The following is a 23,974-nucleotide window of genomic DNA, read 5'->3' on the forward strand; positions in this document are numbered from 1 at the left end:
CAAGGGACTGACCCAGACTTGCCCGTGAGTGTCCACGAGTCTCTGGTGGAGATGTGGGTCAGCAGTGGCTTGCTGCAGGTTTGGGGGCATGAGGGCAGCAGTGTATGCAGGGACCTTTTGAAGGAGGTCGCCATTATCTTCATTGCCTCCACCATAGTTTGGCCCCAGGTCAAGCAACAGGGAGGGAACACAGCCCTGCCCATTAACAGAAAATTGGATTAAGGATTTATTGAACATGTCCCCACCCATCAGAACAAGACCCAGTTTCCCCCTCAGTCAGTCTCTCCCTTCAGGAAGCTTCCATAAGCTTTTTAGCCTTCTCCATCAGAGGGCAGACAGAATGACAACCTCAATCACAGAAAAGTAACCAATTTGATCACATGACCGCATTGAGCTTGTGTAGCTCAATGAAACTATGAACCATACTGTGTAGGGCCTCCCAAGACAGAAAGGTCATGGCGGAGAGTTCTGACAAAACGTCCACTGGAGAAGGGAATGGCAAACCACTTCAGTATTCTTGCCTTGAGAACCCCGTGAACAGTATGGAAAGGCAAAAAGGTATGACACTGAAAGATGAACTCCCCAGGTCAGTAAAGCATCTGCCTACAATGCTGGAGACCCAGGTTCAGTCCCTGGGTTGGGAAGATTTCCTGGAGAAGGAAATGGCAACCCACTCCAGTATTCTTGCCTGGAAAATCCCACGGTTGGAGGAGCCTTGTAGGCTACAGTCCGTGAGGTTGCAAAGAGTCGGACACAACCGAGTGACTTCAGTGAGTGAGTGATGCTACTGGAGAAGAATGCAGAAATAGCTCCAGAAAGAATGAAGGGATAGAGCCAAAGCAAAAACAACAGCCAATTGTGGATGTGACGGGTGGTGGAAGTAAATTCCTATGTTGTATAGAGCAATATTGCATAGGAACCTGGAATGTTAGGTCCATGAATCAAGGCAAATTGGGAGTGGTCACACAGGAGGTGGCAAGTGGGAATGTTGACATTTTAGGAATCAGTGAACTAAAATGGACTGGAATGGGTGAATTTAACTCAGATTATATCTACCACTATGGGCAAGAATCACTTAGAAGAAATGGAGTAGCCATCATAGTCAATAAGAGTTCAAAATGCAGTACTTGGATGCAGTCCAAGGCAAACCATTCAGTAGCACAGTAATCCAACTCTGTGCCCCGACCAGTAACGCTGAAAAAGCTGAAGTTGAATGGTTCTATGAAGACCTACAAGACCTTCTAGAACTAGCACCCCAAAAAGATGTCCTCTTCCTTATAGGGGACTGGAATGCAAAAGTAGGAAGTCAAGAGATACCTGGATTAACAGGCAAATTTGGCGTTGGAGTACAAAATGAAGCAGGGCAAAGGCTAACAGAGTTTTGCCAAGAGAACACACTGGTCATAGTAAACAGCCTCTTCCAACAACACAAGAAAAGACTCTACACACGGACATCACCAGATGGTCAATACTGAAATCAGATCGAGTATTCTTTGCAGCCAAAGATGGAGAAGCTCTATACAGTCAGCAAAAATAAGACCAGGAGCTGACTGCGGCTCAGATCATGAATTCCTTTTTGCCAAATTCGGACTTCATTGAAGAAAGTAGGGAAAACCACTAGACCATTCAGGTATGACTTAAATCAAATCTCTTATGATTATATAGTGGAAGTGAGAAATAGATTCAAGGGGCTAGATCTGATAATCTGAAGAACTGTGGATGGAGGTTCGTGACATTGTACAGGAGACAGTGATCAAGACCATCTCCAAGAAAAATAAATGCAAAAAGGCAAAATGGTTGTCTAATGAGGCCTTAGAAGTAGCTGAGAAAAGAAGAGCTGAGAAAAGAAGCTAAAGGCAAAGGAGAAAAGGAAAGATATACCCATTTGAATGCAGAGTTCCAAAGAATAGCAAGAAGAGATAAGAAAGCGTTCCTCAGTGATCAATGCAAAGAAATAGAGGAAAACAATAGAGTGGGAAAGACTAGAGATCTCTTCAAGAAAATTAGAGATACCAAGGGAAGATTTCCTGTAAATGTGGGCTCAATAACCGACAGAAAATGGTATGGACCTAAAAGAAGAAGAAGATATTAAGAAGAGGTGGCAAGAATACACAGAAGAACGATACAAAAAAGATCTTCATGACCCAGATAACCACGATGGTGTGATCACTCACCTAGAGCCATCCTGGAATGCAAAGACAAGTGGGCCTTAGGAAGCATCACTATGAACAAAGCTAGTGGAGGTGATGGAGTTCCAGTGGAGCTATTTCAAATCCTGAGAGATGATGCTGTCAAAGTGCTGCACTCAATATGCCAGCAAATTTGGAAAACTCAGCAGTGGCCACAGGACTGGAAAAGATCTGTTTTCATTCCAATCTCAAAGAAAGGCAATGCCAAAGAATGTTCAAACTACTGCACGATTGCACTCATCTCATATGCTAGCAAAGAAATGCTCAAAATTCTCCAAGCCAGGCTTCAATGGTACGTAAACTGTGAGCTTCCAGATGTTCAAACTGATTTTAGAAAAGGCAGAGGAACCAGAGATCAAATTGCCAACATCCGCTGGACCATTGAAAAAGCAAGAGAGTTCCAGAAAAACATTTGCTTTATTTTTTTACCCCTTAATTGCAGCACGCCAGGCCTCCCTGTCCATCACCAACTCCTGGAGTTCACTCAAACTCATGTCCATCGAGTCGGTGATCCCATCCAGCCATCTTATCCTCCGTCGTCCCCTTTTCCTCCTGCCCCTGATCCCTCCCAGCATCAGAGTCTTTTCCAATGAGTCAACTCTTTGCGTGAGGTGGCCAAAGTACTGGAGTTTCAGCTTTAGCATCATTCCTTCCAAAGAACACCCAGGACTGATCTCCTTTAGAATGGACTGGTTGGATCTCCTTGCAGTCTAAGGGACTCTCAAGAGTCTTCTCCAACACCACAGTTCAAAAGCATCAATTCTTCGGCACTCAGCTTTCTTCACAGTCCAACTCTCACATCCCTACGTGACCACTGGAAAAACCATAGCCTTGACTATACAGACCTTTGTTGGCAAAGTAATGTCTCTGCTTTTGAATATGCTATCTAGGTTGGTCATAACTTTCCTTCCAAGGAGTAAGTGTCTTTTAATTTCATGGCTGCAGTCACCATCTGCAGTGATTTTGGAGCCCCCCAAAATAAAATCTGACACTGTTTCCACTGTTTCCCCATCTATTTCCCATGAAGTAATGTAACCAGATGCCATGATCTTCGTCTTCTGAATGTTGAGCTTTAAGCCAACTTTTCCACTCTCCTCTTTCACTTTTATCAAGAGGCTTTTTAGTTTCTCTTCACTAAAAAGTAAGCTAAGAGAAGATAAAACACTATTAAGAGAATCATAAAGAAGAGCAAATACATTTTCAGTTCTGTACTGTACTGATGGACATAGGAAGTTTGCATTGTATGTTTACAAGATGAGTCATTTTCTGTCTGTACCTTTATTACTGCTGTCTTAATAGGATACAAAATCTGTAGGTATCATCTGTTTTGCTAACCCTGGACATCAAAATGAAAAGATAATGTGCAAAAGGAATTCATAGTTATTTACAGGTGTGAAGTGGCAGCAATGGGATTGCTTTCCAGTGGCTTAGTGTCAGGGATATGATTGCTTCATAGTAGCCTAGCCTGTGCACTAATTAATGAGTTGTTGTAAAGTTTGTGCAGCATTTCGAATTTTGTATAGTCATGTTCACTGTAGTGTTAGAAATGTTACATTTAAAGAAAAACATCAGATGATAGTTTGATGTGTCACCTATAATAACTTCTCCAATTAGGAGAGAGGCATACTGTATGGTACTGTAATTCTTTGAAAGTAAAGTTATAAAAGTGAGAAAACAAAACATCGTTAATTTTATATTAAGTATCACTTACTTTATGTAAGGATAGACTAATATCTATATCTGCATATAATCTATGCATTCATGACATGCCTTATTTTCATTTTATTTTGTATCTTTAGTCTGTCTGGTTCACCTGCAGATTTTCTAAATTGTCATAAATGTCCAAACATTTTTACAATATATTTGTCGAAAAAAAGTCTGTGTATTCTCTGATCGCTCAGTTGGTAAAGAATCCGCCTTCAATGCAGGAGACCCCGGTTTGATTCCTGGATGGGGAAGATCCTCTGGAGAAGGGATAAGCATTCCAGTATTCTTGGACTTCCCTTGTGGCTCAGCTGGTAAAGAATCTGCCTGTAATGCAGGAGACTTGAGTTTGGTCCCTGGGTTGGGAATATCCCCAGGAGAAGGCAACAGCTATCCACTCCAGTATTCTGGCCTAGAGAATTGCATGTACTGTATAGTCCATGGGGTCGCAAAGAGTTGGATGCAACTGAGCGACTTTCACTTTCATAATTGGGCCCAGGCAGTTCAAACCTGTGTGGTTCAGTGGTCAACTGTACTTACCAAGAAATAGGATCTAAAATGTATTGTTCATCACTTTGTTGATATGTGATGGCTTATTTTAGTAGTTACAGTGATTCCATATTATTCCACCTTAGAATTGACAGGCAGCTTGTCTGTTGTCTTCAGCTCTGTCCCATTGAAACCACTGTTGAGTTGGTTTCCTGAATAAGTTAATGTGAAACTGCTGGTCTGTTCCATAAGATATGTTATGAGAAACAGTCCTGGGAAACTTGTCCTGTTGAGTATATGAAGATTCACAGAAGAAATTGCAGTAGTTTCCATTCTCCTGTTCTTGCAAGTTAAAGAAAGAAAACTTGATGAGAAAAGTAGGAATAAATGCAAGTGTGGTTTGTTTTCTTCATGTGCTTAGTGGCTCTCAGGTAGCAATATAAAAATAACTGTCTCTGTGGAAAAAGTTATTCAACTTGAGCATTGTTTAACAAGTTTTTACAGTTGAGCCAGTTTTGTTTGATTCAAGTTATGAACAAGTAAATAAAAACAAGTGTGACAGAGATTTGAGACTTTATTGTAAGTTCCCAAAACTTATTTGGGAACAGAGAAACTACATCAACCTTTTATGCTTTTAAATAATTTAAATACTTGAATTTTCCTTTTCTTTCAGTTCCTGGAATGGATGGAGGTGCTTTAACTGATACGAGTCTCACAGATTCCTATTTCAGCACCAGCTTTATTGGAGTCAATGGATTTGGAAGCCCTGTGGAGACGAAGTATCCTGTGATGCAGGTATTGTTGGTGTGAATTCTCATGGCCCTGGACACTGAGGTGTGTTTTGGGGATGGAGACCTCTAGAGTCTTCCTTTGTCCTCACGTTTGGTGAGTGGGAGGTGGACTTTTAGGAGGTGATGAGGTCAGAGAGGATACAGATAAGCCACCTCCTGTAAGTTGGAAGTCAGGTGAGCTTTCAAGGATGGAGTTGAAGTGTGTAGAGGATGGTTAGAAACAGGCTAGTTTCCCTCCTGTGTGTGTTGTGATTATGGGATGAAGTCCTTTCAGGATTGTGAGACCATAGAGGCTGTGGAGTGTGTTAAGGAAGGGTGGGACATGGTCAGAGAACAGAGACAAGCCTAATTTCATAGCCTCTATCAGGTGTATGAAGGATAATACGTATTGAGAGAGAGTAGTTATCGACTCTGTCATTCACATCCCCCAGTTGGATACTTACAAAGAAGGAAACTGAGTAGTTATGTGTCTTGCTCAGGCTAGTAAGTTATGGAAGTGCAGTTCAAAATGGTTCTGTGACTTTGGTTTTAAATAAGTTTTGGTTTTAAATAAGTTAAATAAGTTTCTGCCTACGTGATTGTAATCCATGCAGCAGCATTATAGGAAGGTGAGAGTGTCACTGACGTGAACAATGGGTTGGAGGGGTAGACTCAAAGAGGGTCAGTCTAAACCTAATCGGTTGACTATTCTTAATTCTGCATTCTTCAGTGATATTATGTATATATATTTTAATTTTCAGAGAATGACCAATAGTAGCAGCTCCCCAAGCCTTCTAAATGACAGTGCCAAGCCATACGCAGGCCACGGTAAGACTCCATCCCTTTTTCTCTCATAGGTATGTGTATTTCTGACTCTAAAAACAATATGTCCACAGTAGAGATTTTGAAAATTATAGATATAAGGAATAAAGTAGAAATGATCTATTATCTTCACACTAAGAGGTAACAAAATTTGGAGATAAACGCACATAAAATAGACAAGTATATACATAATAATACTTAAGATCACATTAAATATACTTTTAAATTATAGCGTGAATGTTTCTCAATCATTGTAAATTGAATCCTATTGTTTATTCTCATAATTTACTTTGCTTCTGTTTTTTTTAAAGATTACACTCCAATATTGGACTATGTGTATGAATCTGTGTTCATATTTTGAGTTATTTCTTTTGGAAACACTGTTATACATGAAATTACTGTTTTAGATTATGGACGTTTTTAAGACTTTTGATACAGGATTTCCTTTTTGTATCCTAATTCAAAAATAAACGTTTCTTCTTTATCTTTCTGTATCCTATTTTAAAAATAAATTCAGGAATGTTTTTTTAAAAAGTATGTTACAATTGAGTATTGGTGCAAGCAGTTATTTATAATAATGAGAAGAAGAATTTGCATGTTGATTGTTTCTTGAGATAGATATTTTATGTATGTGTATCAAGCCTCTCACTACTTGGAAATTTCAGCTTTCTTTCACTGTAGGAAAAAGTAGCAATATTTTAATATTGAATTATTAGAAACTGATGTGTAGCATTGTATTTTTGGTGTTTCCATAGAGTTTATATGCTGACTTGGTCCTTTATACTATCAAAGGTAGCATAAAAGACGAATAATACCTATTTTTAAAGAGTTTAAATGTATAATTACATAAAAATCTAGTGTCTTAGTATTTTATTAACTTCTTTCTCTTTGCATTATTAATTATATTAAATTAGTGTTAATTCTAATGAAGGACTAAACCATGAAAATCCAGACACAAGAAGCTGGAGAAATATAGCAGCAGTTTTATGTATTGCATTATAAAGAGATTTAAGTCTCCTTTAAATGAGAAAATTTACTGTATTTTTTAAGGATTTCACAGATAGTTTAATGAGAAACATAAAGAATAACTAAAGCTCAGAAATGAATATAAAAATGTTTGGGTGCATATCATAAATTCCTTTTCAGAAACTCATTTTGATGTGTTAAGTGAGAAACAATTTAGAGATACACTTTTGTTTATAACTTCCGGCCACAGAGTAATGGAACTTTGAACCTTTAAAGTCTTTGAATTTCGTGTTAGTATTTTGAAACATTTAATAGCCCCATCTTTAAAAACTTAATTTGCCTTATCCTTTTAGTATGACTGTCAAAAATGTGGTGATATACTTAACTTTATGGAATACTCTGCAGGGTAGATGGTTTTTAAGGCCTTGATTGTTAAAGTCCAAGCCCTATCTCTCAGTTATGTTTGACTGGTTGACTACCTTCCCCTCCCCCCTCCCCCTTTTGTATTTCTTATGACGTGGTCTCAGGAACACAGACTACAGGTAGACTTCCTTAATAAACACATTTCTAATAACATGGTTAAGATTATTTTTTTTTTTCTATTTTATTTTTCTTTTGGTTCTGAGCAAATAGTTACATCCTTATCTGTATAGTTGCTGAATAAATGTGCACTGAATATTGGCTGAATGAAGTATCCTCCAGTTTGTGTTTCCTTCCCTCAGAAAATATTTGAACATCTTCTGTGTGTGAGCATTGAGTTTGATATTGTGGAATATGATTTTTATTATTATTTATAAGCATTTGGGTTAAATGTCTATTAGATTTGTAGGTGTCCTGAGTTGCCTGTGTGGAAACTTATGTAACTTACCTTCCAGATCCTCTAACTTCACCTGCTTCATCCTTGTTTAATGACTTTGGTGCCCTCAACATCTCTCAGAGAAGAAAGGTAGGTGCAATGGACACTTATATGAAACTAAATGGAACATAGGGGTGACACGGGGGTGTTGCCAACATAGTGGTCAGTGTTCTCTTAAGTAGGGGAGGACTGGAATGTTCTTCTTGCCTTTTGTTAACCTTTTCCCTTGTTGTATATCTCTTAAAGTAGAATTTTGTTTGCTCTCTGTGTATGATATAGAGACTTTCTATGTGAAGGAATGAAATTCTTCTACTTATTTTTGCTCATTTAAAAAAATCTTAATGCATTCTCTTTATAAGATAAACATTTAATGTTGTAGTTGCTGTTCTGTGACCCATTGTAGACATGTTAATCATCTTTTTATTTTATTTTCTGACTGCTTTGTCTAAATTTCAAAGATTTCTCCCCTAATCTAAATTTCTCATTAAAAGGCACACTTAATCTTTAGCTTTTCATAACTGGCCCAACTGTTTAAAAACAGTTTAAAATCTCTTCATATTAGAAATTTAATTTTATTTGAAATTGAGGTTGAATAGATTTTGAAGTACCTCTATTAGTTTATTATAGTTTGGTGCCTTTGAGTCTTAATGAGAATCATTATGTTAATAGTAATAATAATCTAGAGGAGGTGGTACTTTTGGTTAGGAATAGCAGCTAAATATTCAGGAGATTGTAAATTTTGGTGGAAATTACTATGAAATTACAACTAATTCAGTTTCCTAAGTAATGGGAGAAAGATTAAAAAGAAAAGAATGTTAATTTTAGAAAACTGGTATAAGCTTAAGGTGCTTTTTAGGAAGTATCTGTTCAAAAGGTAGAATTAAATGAATTTCAAGAAGACTAGATAAATTCAATGAATTTCAAGAAAATGTTCTCTAGACCAAAAAAATATGGGGTCAGGTATAAATTACATCAGTATCCTCATGTACCTATTATTATCTCCATTTTGAAACAGATGAGAATAAGTATGTAATTACAACATGCTTTTAAGAAACATTGAACACAAGCAGACTCATTGGTGATGGTGAGAAGTGACAGTAGATAAAGCCTGTCACTGTAGCAGGAGATAGGAACGGGCTAGGTAGCCGGTACAACCTAGACGTCAAGTTACCTGGAGCTTCTTAGTGTTGGGAAAATTAAAAAGCCCCTAAGTAGTTTTAAGGGTCCCCCCAGTGGCCTTTTTACGTTTTTAAAAATAATAATCAGTTAACTGTGGTGAGTAGCATTTCCGATGAATGAATAAAAAGTAAAAGTAGAATGGCAAATAAATCCTTAAGTGTTCCTAATATGAGGGTTTGGTGGACTGCATCTTAAAGTTAAAATACATGATTTAGAGCTGCTGACATTAATTTTTGAGAAAAGCAGTAAAAATCCCTGGAGATTGAAAAAAAGGAGGTTATAATACCCATTCTCCTAAAATTTATTTTAGTAAAGGGAAATAATGGAAGGAAATGTTACTAGAGAGGTGAAATCTGTATGTGGAGAGATATTAAAATGTATCCAGATGGAAGCAGATTAGTCTAGTGAAGGGAGCATTGGTTGTAATTTTTGAGATCCTGAATCTCTAGCTTTGTGATCTTGGGCCAGCTTTGTACGCTGTAATATTCACATCTGTGAAATGATGAGCATGGCCTGAATAATTGCTGTGGTGTCTTCCATGTCTAAAGTTCAATGACTGGGTGAACTGAAAGGACCTACGTGTCAACATCTACTTAGAAACTCAGGATTCATATGTTATACCTTTGAAGGACCATATTTTATTGCCATTTATATTTGAAATAATATGTAGAGACATAGAGGTTTGTTTAGTTTTTTTCCCCAGTAGTGGACTATATACTTAGCAGTCTATGGGTACACGTTGCATATGTTTTTAAATCGTTAATAGTTGAGAAGGCTTAAGATTCCTTTGTATTAGAAAAACTGTTGGTATGAGACTGTTGCAAGCTGTGAAGTAAACACACATGGAGACTGACTGTTCTTTTGTTGTAATTTATAATGTCTGTTTAATGACGTAGTTTAGGGGAAGTAACTCACATTTTTGTAAATATTTAACCATAATTCCAGGTGATCTAAGCAGGCTATCATGATTACTCAGTGACATTTTATTTCATAATGAGATTGGAAAACAGGTGTTTGGGCCATACTTACTACTATTTCATAGTTAGATAAATACTTTTCTGAAAATCTCAGTTGGGCCAATCCCTGGGCTGCAAATGCTAATTTTTGCCTCTGGAATATGTGAATTCTTTGGATCAGGTCAGTCAGGTATTTTTATTGTGAGCAGTCTTACTGTGGGCTATATGGAACATATAAGAAGAATCAACTGATGTTTTTTTCTGCTTTCCTCAAATCTAATTCAAGAGGCAGTGCATGAATCTACTAGAAAAAATTTACAAAGCAATGTATTAATCATTACAAATTTAAATGTGAGGTGATTGCTACATAGCAGAGATTTCTCTAGATCCAGAAGAGTTTGTGGAGAAAAGATGTTTGAGTTGTGGTTTTTGAAGATGAGGAATATGGAGAAGCAAAGATGCTAAGCAGAAGGTATCGTTTTATTGCAAGTAGAGAGTTGGTATCTTCAGGAAATTTAAAAATTTCTCTTCTATCACAGGTGAACTAAGAGACTATGGCTGAGGGCCTTGTCTCTGTAAGGACTTGTTGAAGTAAAATGTGTGCTGTGAAAAAACAGTACAGAGATTCATAGCTGGGTAAATACCTTTGTTTGGGTGGTTTATTGTTGTTAGATACATGAAGAAGAGCTGTATGCTAAGAATATATGCCTTAGGGCACTGCTGCTCATGGTGTGTCAAGTGACCGCAGCTAGGAAGATAAGTTAAAACATTGAAAGTAAATGTTTAGAAACTTCTGTAACAGTTTGATAATACCACAACATCCAAATATGTCATCATTTTCTAGTAGTTTACGTGTATTTTATGAATAATGTATAGGACCATGATGCATAGGAAATTTTAGTTTTTTTTTTTTTTTTTTTGTGTTCCAATAAAACTTTATTATGGACACTGAAATTTGAATTGCATAGTTTTCATGTCACAAACGGTCCTTCTTTTGATATTTCTAACAGTATTAAAAAAAAACCAAAACACCAAAATCACTCTTAGGTCACAGGCAAAAACAGGATTTGGCTTGTGGGTTGAAGTGTGCAGTCCCCTATGCCAATCTTTGGAAGTGCTGAGTGCAGCAGCCAGCACATGGTTCTTGAGCTGATAGTAGGCACGTACTGTGTGCTTAATACACGTCAGCTTCTATCATCATGGAAGGTGTGGATATGGCAGGAAGCAGCTGTCCACGTGGCTGACTTGCTGCTGAGGGGCAGGCCGTCAGTGGGGGAAGGTGGTCTGCTTTGGAGAAAAAGCAGCTGAGATGGGTTATCAGGAAGTCATGCCTTGGGCTACCACTGGACAGGAGTGGCCAACAGAGTCCTTTAACTGGCCCTTCTCTGCTAAGGGCCCAGAGTATTGGCTTAGCTGCCCAGAATGTGTCCCCCTCCCTGCCCCAGCTCAGAGTGAGGGCCTCCTGTCACACCCCTAGGTGCCCCCACAGAGCCCCCTTCCCCTCTAACACTCCAAGGACCCTGTGCCAGCTCCCTCCTGAGGGCTCAGAGCAGACCTTGCCCCCATGTCAGCGACTGTTGCTGCTGCTAAGTCACGTCAGTCGTGTTTGACTCTCTGCGACCCCATAGACGGCAGCCCACCAGGCTCCCCCGTCCCTGGGATTCTCCAGGCAAGAATACTGGAGTGGGTTGCCATTTTCTTCTCCAATGCATGAAAGTGAAAAGTGAAAGTGAAATTGCTCAGTCCTGTATGACTCTTCTCGACCCCATGGACTGCAACCTACCAGGCTCCTCCGTCCATGGGATTTTCCAGGCAAGAGTACTGGAGTGGGTTGCCATTGCCTTCTCCGAGGAAATTTTAAAAACATGATCCTTCACAACTGATATTTGAGAAGCACTGATTTTTTTTTTTTTTTTAATTTTCTACATTATGAACATATAAATACGAAAAGTACCATTACTTGAAAATGTATACAGTTATTATTGGCCAGGAGTGATGGCAGAAGAAATTGAATTATGGGTGTATGCTCAGTGGGAGAGATAACCCCCCAAAACACGAGCTGGAATTTTGTTGAAAATGGGAGGTAATATATTAGACATCAGTGCATGAGGAAACTGTAACAACAAGGTAGATAGATCAAGCTGAGAATTGGTATGATAGAAAAGGACCTGAGAACCACTGTGAATCACAAATGTGATCTGGACAGCAGTAAAATTTTCTGTCAGAAATCCTCAGGGACAGTCTCTTTAAAATAAAGTTTGATGTAAAGAATACAGGTATTTGTAAATGACGTGATGACATCTGCTGACTATTCTTGCTAAGCCGTGTGACCACCGATGATTGAGATAAAAGTTCCTGCAGAATTTGTGTCTGGCAATTTTGGCTTCCTGCTGTATAACACTCATGGTACTTTGCCCTCTTTTTTAGTCATCTAGTCATTTTTGTATTTAGCTTTCTTCCCTTCCCAAATTAAAGCAAAAAGGCTCTGGTGCTTGTCATTTACATTTCTTTTGTTTTAATTGTACTTTAGTACGACATTTCAGTCAATGTGCAGCTTTTACCTGGGCATTTGTATTTTATTGACATTTCTAGTAGTGGGATAACAGTTGCACTTTTGTAAGTTTTTTAGATTTTAACACCAAGTTAAATTCTGTGGGACAGAGACTTGTGAATATCATGTTTATTTCTTCTGTTCCTGATTGTAAAGCTCTTTGTTAGGATGAGGGAGGCAGGATCAGAGGAGGCCTGGGTATCTGCTCCTGGCTTATTTGTGAGGAGAGGAGGCTGGGTTGGGCCTAGGCTGGGGTTGGCCTAGCTCCGGATGATTCCCCCGATCTCAGTGTGGAGCCTCCTCCCCACTGTTCTCAATTTCAAGAGCATCTTTCCCTCTGTTCATCATCTCTGTTATAAAGTTTTCTGAGATGTGTATTTTATGATTTCTGATTACTTTGACGTTTAAAAGTTTTTGTGTACATTTCTGTTCTAATGTTCTTCAAAAGGTGACTTTTATGTTGCATACTTTTACATAGGGAACCGAACAGGACTAACAAACTGGCAAGAGCTAAAATGAATTTGGAGAAATCTATAGGATTGTGGCATAGACAATCTGGGATGTAAATCCTTCCTTAATCCTTCAGATGGTTAGACTCATTGAACACAAAACCGAGTATTGGTCTTGGGCGGGGCGGGTTAGGGGGGAGGATGAGGAGAAAATGGAGAAGACATCAAAAAATAAATCTTAATGGGTATCACAATACAAAGCATCACCTGTGAAACCATTTTTAAGCATTTAATATATTCTCAGATGTTGTTTTACTTAGTATTTAGATTTCCAGGTGAGCCATATCGGGATCTTTTCCCCATGAATGTTGTACAGGAATGTTCCTATGGAAAATTGTGTTCAGAATTCCAAATTAACACTCTGAGCTATTCTGTTATGGAGTCGACTGATCCTCTGTTCACCTCCTCTTGCTATCCTGTGGAAATGTGCTCAAGTTTTAGACTTAGGGATATGTATGGTATACTTGTTGGAGTTCAGAGGAGCATCCTGGTTCCTGTTTGTAGCTTGCTCAGAGCTCATGGTGAGTTTTTATTTTTCTCTAAGAGCAAACTGTTAGAAATAGTAATAATTCAGTAGCGTTGAACAATGGTCAAGGTTTAATGGAAGTTGTATGCCGGGCAGTTTGAATTGAATCCCCTAATCTACACTGATTGGGTCTTTAAACTTACTTAAACCTTTTTGTGTCTTCATTTGCAAAATGAGAAAAATATTATACTTAATACCTGGTTTGTTGAGTTGTTATGAGGACTAAATGAGAAATGCCCCATAAACGGTAGCTATTATTGGTAAAACTTGATGTTAGCCAAACCTTTCTAGTCTTGTTTGGGAATTGTTTACTGTTATTAAATGAGTCGCTGCTCACGCTAGATCAGACTGTGTTAGTTACCCTTTGGAAAGGCCTTCTCTTATAGTTGCTCTGAGAACATTCATCTTTAAAATATTCAGATCCCTCCTCCTCCAACATTTGAATTTTTGACTCCTCACATAACCGTTAGCTTCTCAAACATATCTGTCAAATTTGGTGAAAGTACATCTGGGAGTTTCTCAGTGAATCCTTGGCAGACAGAAACTTAATTTTATTTATGTTGACAGTGGTTTTCTATATCTGTTTCAGGTAATATGGTAATTCTTTTATAAAATTAAATGTTTTATAATTTCATTATCTCATTTAGTCACCCCAGCAGTTCTTTGAGAGACATTGTTTTTTCCATTTCACAGATTGGAAAATGGGAGATTTAGAGAAATCAGGTAATTTACTTAGACTACTATAGATAATATTTAGTTAACATTCAGAGAAAAACAAAAATCTCTTTAGGGCAAAATAAGCACTGAGTCTTCTATGAGGAAAAATGAAGTAGTGGAGAGAGACCACTGGTAACACGCAGAGGAGGATATTATAACATTGATTGACCTATACCTGTCTATTTTTTGATTTACGTGATTATCTCAGTGTCAGTTTTTTACAGTTTTTTGTATTTCTAGGGAATAATACAAAATCAAGCTTTTAATAATTGATAGATAACTTTTCAGAAATGCTGCACAAATTTGTATTTCTACTCATGGGTGCTGATTTTTCAGTAGCCTTGAAAACAGATGTAGAAATCTTTCATTGTCATTTTATAGTCAAAAGCCCCTCACTGTTAACATTTGATTACATTGATTGATTAACTGTTGAGCTTCTCCTTTATGCTTTTTGACCTTGGATTTTTGTGTGTGTGTCCTTTGCTTATTTTGGACTCCCCCCGTGGCTCACACGGTAAAGTGTCTGCCTACAATGTGGTAGATCTGGGTTCAATCCCTGGGTCGGGAAGATCTCCTGGAGGAGGAAATGGCAACTGACTCCAGTATTCTCACATGGAAAATCCCATGGATGCAAGAGCCTGGTAGGCTACAGTCCATGGGGTTGCAAAGAGTTGGACAGGACTGAGCGACTTCACTTTCACTTTTCATTTTCAACTTGATTTTCTGTTGGGCTGTCCTTCTTAAATTTGTTGTAAACTCTTTGTTTATTAGGTACTTAAGCATTTATGCTCTTAGTTCTGAAATGTCATACTTAATGTTATTAAGTACATTAAAAAAGAATGAAACCTTAAGCTCATTTTTGTTAAAATAAAACCTGTCTGATGAATATTGAAAGGATTGTCATTGTTTTTATGGAATGTGAATCCACTAACATTTTTATTGCTAAAGACCTATAGTATTCAGCTTCCCTTAGCAAACAGTTACATTTTCTGTCTTACCTGCATATGAATCCTCAGACTTATATGTGCCATTCATCCTATTGTTTAACCCCAATTAGTCTATTCTTTCTTAAAATGATGGATTGGATTAGAAACTTGTTTATAAATATGATAGTTCCTGTCGAAAATGACTCAACTTTGAGTTAACTTTCTTTCCCTCATAAATCAAGAGTCATCCAGGATAAACTTCTAGAATTGTGTTTAGATAGAGGTATGCCTTGGATAAAGCAGAATAAATTGGTTGTAGCAAGCTAGGAGTTCAGCCACATATTTTCTGAACTTTATTTTAATTAATGCTTCTGTACAGTGACAGCTTGCTTTTGTTAAGAGTTTTCAAAATTGATGATTTCAAGGGAATTTTGTTCTATTGATTTTTTAAAAAATCTTACGTGAGTTTTTGTTTTGGAGGCTTTTTTTTTTGTAAGATGTGTCTGGTTGGTTGGTGTTTATCTTACTACTGTATTTAAACACTGAAGCAGCATGGCTTTTGTATGCAGTATTTAATGCTGTTGTTGCTGCTGCTCAGGTGCTAAGTTGTGTCCAACTCTTTGGGACCCCATGGACTGCAGGCTTCCCTGTCCTTCACCATCTCCCGGAGTTTGCTCAAACTCATGTCCGATGTTTTTGATGATAATCATTATTTAGCTTTAGCTTTTGGGATTTTGAGTTGATTCTTACCTAATAATGACAGTTTAGTAAAACCATGCTGCATTTGCTACTGCATTTGGAAACTAGTGGATCATTCTGAGATATTCTAGTTGGCTTCTTGACACTCTACTCTGGGCATTGTATTTACGAAGCATTGTAGCTGATGCTAAGAGCTTGGCACTACTGATGGTTCATCCCTGTTTTCTTAGGAAGTAGGGGTCAGGAATAAATGAGTAAAGATCAGTTTAGAATTCTCATGCACAAACATGCTAGCCTAATTTTAAAGCTGAATTTAACCAAAACTATGTAAGTTTTCCTAACTCTACTTAATTCTCAAGATTTGTTTTCCTTGTGTTTTGAAAGTGGGGAAGGTAGAGTGGCTTAATAAAGTCTCTGCAACTCAAAATCCCCATCCATGCCAATTAGATTCAAAGAAAGATTAATTTAGGAATTTGGTCATTTTAGGAGTAGCTAGAATAATGTTAATATTGTAATGTTTACATTATGTTATAATGTTAAGGAATATTACAGAATGTAGAATAAGTTTTTTTGGATTGAGGCAGAATACCATAGTTGAGTACAAGCTCTGCAGCTTGACCTTAGGACCTTATGTTAGTTTTGAGATTATATGCAAATTATTTTAGCCTCTTCTAAACCCTCCTTCTCATCTCTAAAGTTGGTATTATAATAGTGCCTATCTCACAGGATTTTGAATATTACATAATATTAATGCTGTGAAGTGCTTACCACAGAGCATTGTGCTTATCAGATGGTAGTTGTTTTAGTCTATGCTGCTTATAGTCTTGCAGTTTAGAAACATCTGTTTATCTGTTTCTCAGTGTTGGATTACTTTTGATTAACCACTACTTAAAGTTCAGTCATGGTAAAGGGCCTTGCTAAAGATGTTCTGCTTCATTTCAAGATTGAATTTAAGTAAGGGGACACATAAATCAAAAGGGAACCTTTTGCTCATAAGCAAATAGGCATTTTAGGATGATGATTGCTTTTGATAAGAGACTAAAGTTGTTATAAAAATTTTTATGGTCATTACAGGTGATAGTTTATTGTAGAAATAACTTTAAAACAACATTACTCACACTTAAAAGTTTTAACAACATTGGCATGGTATTTTATTTCTCTACATCTTGTTTTCTGGTTCTATTCTAAAGCAAAAGCATAAAAGAAGTTGTAGTTTGGTGTTCCAGATCTTTAGAGATTGAATGTGGTCTTAGCAACTGATCTCATTTTTGGTGGCATAAAACTACATTTTAACATTGAATTTTAAAAACAGAAGTAATGACTGCTTTTAAGCTTTCTTGCTGCTGCTGCTGCTAAGTCGCTTCAGTCGTGTCTGACTCTGTGCGACTCTAGAGACGGCAGCCCACCAGGCTCCCTGGTCCCTGGGATTCTCCAGGCAAGAACACTGGAGTGGGTTGCCATTTCCTTCTCCAGTGCGTGAAAGTGAAAAGTGAAAGTGAAGTCGCTCAGTCGTGTCTGACTCCTAGCGACCCCATGGACTGCGGCCTACCAGGCTCCTCTGTCCATGGGATTTTCCAGGCAAGAATACTGGAGTGGGGTGACATTGCCTTCTCCATTAAGCTTTCTTAAATTTGGGTAAATAATATTTCAGACTACTCCTAAGATCTTACTCAGTAGAGCTTAAAAATATGTTTCTGTGTGTCTGTATAACTCCTGCTGTGCTACATTTGATATGATTTGGATTACTTTTTACCCAGCAGTGTCCTCTATTTTTATCTTCTCAACCTATGTATGATTTCTGTATTGACTGCACAAGTTAAAAGGTCTTTTTCATTTACAGATGTTTACCTGCCCATGAGTCTTTAATAATGACTGACTGTTTTTCCATAGACCCACTTTCTATAGACCTAGTCACCATTCCATCCTATATATAACTGGCTTTATTTAAGCAATGAAAATGGAAGGGACCTAATATATTACTGTGAAAAGCCTACAGGTACTGATAATGAATGCAGGATAAAATGCAACATGATCTTTGAGGTTGACTTGGTTTTGCTTTTGATTTTTAAATCTTTTACTCATGGAGAAAATTGATTGGAGTCCAATTTATAATCATTTGTAGTTTTAGATTTACTGTTCTAAATTAATTAGGTGTAGAAGCCTTTGAAGTCCAGGTGTGTTAACACACCTGATTAATAAGTTAAGTAGAAGTAGTTCCCTTTGTCTATACGGAAATTAGCTAATTTTAAATATTTGATTTTAAATATTCAAATGGTTTTAATCAGTCTATTTTTTTCCAGTGGGTTTAGATTAACCACTGATGGTTAATGTAAATGTAATCATATATTTAGTTCTCATAATAACAAATATGCTAAGCCACCAGGATATTTAATTAATTGAGGGAAGACCTTTGTGAATCAGAGAGGTTTTTTTTTTCCCTTCAGTAACTTTAAAGCATGTAAATAAATAAAACTGTTCGACTTCTAAAGAATTACCACATTTAAGAAGAAGGTCTATTGCTATCACCATTCTAGATTATGGGAATTCGTTCCATTCCTTCATCTTCCAGTTGTAGTGGCAGAGTGGAAACTGAACTGAAATTAAGTTGGTTTGTGACATGACTGCAGGGGATAGACACATAAAGATATAAACACAGACACTTCCAAACATGGAATGCTGGGCCACCAGAAAAGTGGCAGAGTCTACTGAGTCCTGCACTCAGGCACATCTTTTCCTGACATGTGCCAAGGACCTGGCTGGGCATCCATGGTCTCTGCTTCAGAAATTTGTTCTTCTGTACAAAGGCCTAAACCTGAGTTACCAAAATAGCGAACTGGAGGAGGTACTGGCAAAGACTGCCATGTTGCTTAGTCATGTCCGACTCTTTGCGACCCCAAGGACTGTAGCCCACCAGGCTCCTCTGTCCATGGGATTCTCCAGGCAAGAATACTGGAGTGTGTTGCCATTTCCTTCTCCAGGCAAAGACTTTGATCAGTAATGAAAAAACCAAGATTTCGGTGACTCCTTTGGTACAGGATCTTGGACATTTGGTTCCTTGCATTGAGAAATATACAGTGTCTCTTTTTAGAGAGTGTCCCAGTCACTTTAGGAGACTTTGGATCAAGTTACTTCTTTGTGAACTTCTCTCTTAACTGCTCTCCTTCCATGTCTTGACCTCACTTAACAGTTCATTCTTTTGCTTTACTAGCTGTTCATTTTGCTGCTTTAACTTAGAAACTTCCTTTTCTAGCTGTATGTATTCACTTTTCAGAATAAGAGCTTTAGTGCTTTGTACAATGCCACTGCCACCTCCACAGGTTAAGGGTTTATTTGAAGGCTGAGTATCAATAAGTTCTGATTCCATTGAGGTACCTTGGGCCTGTTGATGTCTTCTAAGATTTTCTCTCCATAGCCTTATAAGTTCTCTTTGATATTTTACAGTGGCTTTTGTTGAAGCAATTTCCTTTTCAAACTCCTTGACATTTTTCATCTTCTCCAGGTCTTATTTTCACCAGCTTCGTTTTGAGATCTTCAGTTTCTTCTTTATAAGGCTTAGCTCTTAAAAAGCAGCTTTGTCCTGAAGTACTTGGATCTTTTGTTTTTTCCAAGGCATTCATTTGATTCATTAACTTGCCGTTGAAGTTTTGCTATTATGTCATCAGTCATCTCGAGTTCTTTCTGCATCATCATCATCTTGCCCTCCATATGCAGAGTACTTTCTTTAGCTTCCTGGAGTGATGTTTCCAGCTCTTGAATCTTCCTTGTGGCTTGCTGTGTAGCTCTTGATGTGACTTGAGGTTGCCTGTCTTGTGTAGGATTAACAGGGGCACCAGAGGTCAGGGAGAGCTTCAAAGTTTAGTAGCTTTTAAATAGTTTTTCATTGTTCTCTTTCATTGATTTCAGATCATGCTCCCATTCTTTGGCTATGGTAGCATTTCTTTCTTCAGACTCTGTTAATTCATTCATTATAGCAGTTATTTTGTTATGATAGACGTTATTCACTTGGCAAATACTATCATTTTCTTTCTGGATGACATTTTTAAACTTTTCTATATCAAAATGAGCATTTCAGCGACTCTTCCAAAAACTGAGTCATTTCTTTTCTGTTACTTAGTACTTGCTGAAATTCAGTCTTTATGCTATGGAAATCACTTTCTGAGAAATCCTTGAGAATTTCTTCGATATGTAGATCCATGGTCTGGCTCAATTTGAGGTCCCTTGATTCTCCGGGTGATAATGCCGTAATCTTGTTGAAGGCGCTATATTTCCATTAGCAGTTCATTTTACTTTTCCATTTCATCAATAAAAGCCATTTCAAATTTATTGATGGATTCATGTTTTTCTTCCCTTGTCCTTGCAATATAGCTTAGCACATACTGAAGCTTCATCACGACTGTATGAAATTCCATGGAACACCTCTGGTTTACAGTAAGAAGTTTCTGGATTTGTTGGGTTTGTGGATATGGATGTGAGAAGTTCGCTTTTACTCTAATTGAAAGCTCTTTTTGGGTTTCAATTTCATTCTTATAAGTCAAGAGACAATCTATTTAAACATTCATAGTGATTATTCATCTCTGAGTATCTCTTCAGAAGCTCTTTTATCCTAAAGCACTTTTCTCTTAGGTTTCCTGTAAGGTGTTGGTTTCCATCACATATTTTTTTCATATTTTACCTCTTTGTGGTTCTGTTGATCCTTTTTCTGTAATTCATCTTTTGATTTATTTAAATCTTTTTGCATATTTGAAATCTGAGATATTTTTCTGAAACTCTCTCTGAATTTATCAATAATTTCTTGGTGTTCTTTCAAATGCATATGAACAATTTTTAGTTGTGTGTGTTTCCAGTTCTCTAACTATGGTTCCTTGCAAGTCTGCCTTGAGTAGGTCTCTCCAGTTTGAGAGTCTCTTCCACTCTCCTTCAGTTCAGTTCAGTTCAGTTCAGTCGCTCAGTCTTTGCAACCCCATGAATCGCAGCACACCAGGCCTCCCTGTCCATCACCAACTCCCGGAGTTCACTCAAACTCACGTCTATCAAGTCTGTGATGCCATCCAGCCATCTCATCCTCTGTTGTCCCCTTCTCCTCCTGCCCCCAATCCCTCGAAGCATCAGGGTCTTTTCCAATGAGTCAACTCTTCGCATGAGGTGGCCAAAGTACTGGAGTTTCAGCTTTAGCATCATTCCTTCCAAAGAACACCCAGGGCTTATCTCCTTCAGAATGGACTGGTTGGATCTCCTTGCAGTCCAAGAGACTCTCAAGAGTCTTCTCCAACACCACAGTTCAAAAGCATCAATTCTTTGGTGCTCAGCTTTCTTCACAGTCCAACTCTCACATCCATACATGACCACTGGAAAAACCATAGCCTGGACTAGACGGACCTTTGTTGGCAAAGTAATAACCTCTGCTTTTTAATATGCTATCTAGGTTGGTCATAACTTTCCTTCCAAGGAGTAAGTGTCTTTTAATTTCATGGCTGCATCACCATCTGCAGTGATTTTGGAGCCCCCCAAAATAAAGTCTGACACTGTTTCCATTGTTTCCCCATCTATTTCCCATGAAGTGATGGGACCAGATGCCATGATCTTCGTCTTCTAAATGTTGAGCTTTAAGCCAACTTTTTCACTCTCCTCTTTCACTTTCATCAAGAGGGTTTTTAGTTCCTCTTCACTTTCTGCCATAAGGGTGGTATCATCTGCATGTCTGAGGTTATTGATATTTCTCCTGGAAATCTTGATTCCAGCTTGTGCTTCTTCCAGCCCAGCGTTTCTCATGATGTACTCTGCATATAAGTTAAATAAGCAGGGTGACCGTATACAGCCTTGACAAACTCCTTTTCCTATTTGGAACCAGTCTGTTGTTCCATGTCCAGTTCTAACTGTTGCTTCCTGACCTGCATATAGAGGTTCTCCCTTTCTTTCATTACAGATTTCATTTCTTCAAGGTTTTCATGAAGCTTCTGAGCCAAATTTAAGTTCTCCATTTCTATTTTATTCATGGTTAAGCTCTGGACCTTAAATTCTTTCTTCAGTTGCTCAATGTCACACATTTTTTTCTGTGTTTCACTAATTTCTTCTTTTAACTTAGAAAGTCGCTGTTCATTTGCTTTCAGTTCTTGGACCTTTTCTTGTAATTTAGCATTTGAGTTTTCTAAATCCACTTGTATATTTGATATTTCTTCTGTCTTCTCAGAGGCTATCCCATTGAGTTTATCAGTAATTTCCTGGTGCTCCTTCAGATGCACCTGAGCTGTTCTTAGTTCCTCTTGTTTTTCTGGGTCTTTAGCTTTTGTTTCTCTGAGGCTTTCCCTGAGTTGATCTCACTCCATTTTGAGGGTTCCCTCCATTCTTCTTAGGTCATCTCTTTCCTTAGTAACAGATTTTATTTCTCCAACATTTTCATCAAGTTTCTGAATCAACTTTAAGTTCTCTATTTCTGTGCTTTCCAGGACTGAATTCTGGGTCTCTAATTGCTTCTTCAGTTGCTCTGTTTGATACATATTTTCCCTGAGATCATTTTTTACCTTAAGAAGTTGATGTTTTTTCTCCTAAAGTTCTTGGATCTGTGCTTTTAAGGCAGTATTTATGTTTTCTCATTTCATTTGGATATTTGATATATCATCTATCTTCTCTGAAACAATTCCTCTGAGTTTATCTATAGTTTCTTGGTGCTCGTTTATATTCATTTGGGCAATTCTTAGCTCCTCTCATTTTTCCAGGTCTCTACTTGTTTCTCTTAGGTTTTCCTTGAGCTGGTCTATCTCTACTTTGAGAGTCTCCTCCGTATTCCTAAGGTCATCTCTTTCTTTTGTAACAGATCTTATTTCTGTAAGATTTTCATGGAGTCTCTGAGTTAACTTTATGTTTTCCCATTCTGTATTTTCTAGAGTTGACTTTTGGGCCTCAAGTGGCTTCCAGTTTTCCATTTCACATATTTTTTCCCAAATCTCACTGACATCTTTCATCTCAAGACATTGATGTTCTTCTTCCCGAAATTCTTGAATCTTTGCCTGTAAGTCAGCATCTGAATTCCCTAAGACTCTCTGGATATTTGTTCCTTGATCTGTCTTCTCTGAACTATTCCTTGCATTAATGGTTTCTTGGTACTCCTTCAGAAGCATGTAAGTAGCTTTCTGCTTTGATTTTCAGTTCTTCAGCTACAGTTTCTTTAGTGTTTTCTTTGAGTTGGTGTCTTTACTTTTGAAGGGCCTCCTGTACCCTTTCCAGTCCATCTCTTTCCTTAATTACGGTTTTTAATTCTTCTTGACTTGCCTGAAGTTTTTCAGTCAACTTGAGCCTCTTGCTTTCTATTCTTTGTAGTGATGAATCTTTGGCTTTGAGCTGTTCCTTTAACTGTTCCAGTTCACTCCTTTTTTCCAGAATCTCACTGATTGCTTTGATGGTAATAAACTGTTTCTCATAAAGCTCTTGCATCTTTTTCTGTAATTCATTTGCTGTTTCTGATTCCTGTTGAATGCGTGATATTTTAGTTTCTCTTTCTGATAGATCCACTCTCAGTTTACCAATAATTTCCTCTTGTTCTTTCAGGTGACAGTGAGCAACTCAGTTTCTAATTATTAGCTGCAATTTCTCTTGGAGTTGGTTCTTTTCAGATTGAAGAAACTCTTGTAGCCTCTGCAGGTCAGCTCTCTCTCCTTAGCCACAGTTTTCACTTGATCATGACTTTCTTGAAGTCTTTCAGACAGTTCGAGCTTTTCCATTTCTAGCTTTAGTAGTGTTGAGTCTTTGACTTTGAATTACTTCTTCAATTGCTCCATCTCATTCATTATTTTCTTAGTCTCACTGTCTTTTTCTTTCATATTGAAGGACTGTTCTTGTTTGTCTTGAGATGCTTGGGTCTTTTCCTTTAGCTTTTCTTGAACTTCTGCTAGTTTTTCACAGGTCCTAGAAAGCTCTTCTTTCTTAATGGTATGGTTCTTTTCTTGTGCAACAATATCCTGTTGTTTTTTAAGTTCGTTTCCAAGAATTCTTAATTCTTCCTGGTTTTCAATGGTCATTTCAACATTTTCTCTTAGGTCAAGTCTTCAGTTTTTCCTTTTCTGCTGTAATACTCTAACATTTGTTGCAGTTCATCGTTCTCTGTTGCTCAGTTAGCTCATT

General features: G+C 37.7%; 1 protein-coding gene across 9 annotated transcripts in view; it reads left to right on the plus strand.

Annotated features, from left to right (window-relative positions):
- PAN3 (PAN3 poly(A) specific ribonuclease subunit) overlaps positions 1-23,974 on the plus strand; it is a 122,030-nt gene that overhangs the window by 10,506 nt on the left and 87,550 nt on the right. For 7 of the 9 annotated variants that reach the window (XM_010851224.1, XM_010851222.1, XM_010851223.1 and 4 more), the window contains exons 2-4: positions 5,056-5,177; positions 5,914-5,980; positions 7,816-7,886. In XM_010851224.1, the coding sequence (XP_010849526.1) occupies positions 5,064-5,177; positions 5,914-5,980; positions 7,816-7,886 (252 nt within the window). In that variant the 5' untranslated portion in view covers positions 5,056-5,063. Of the gene's footprint in view, positions 1-5,055; positions 5,178-5,913; positions 5,981-7,761; positions 7,887-23,974 lie in introns of those variants that run through there. The other 2 variants (XM_010851229.1, XM_010851231.1) reach the window with 1 other exon arrangement.

This window comes from Bison bison, unplaced genomic scaffold (assembly GCF_000754665.1).
Source record: "Bison bison bison isolate TAMUID 2011002044 unplaced genomic scaffold, Bison_UMD1.0 scf7180017864299, whole genome shotgun sequence".
In the NCBI taxonomy this organism is placed as follows: Eukaryota; Metazoa; Chordata; class Mammalia; order Artiodactyla; family Bovidae; genus Bison; species Bison bison.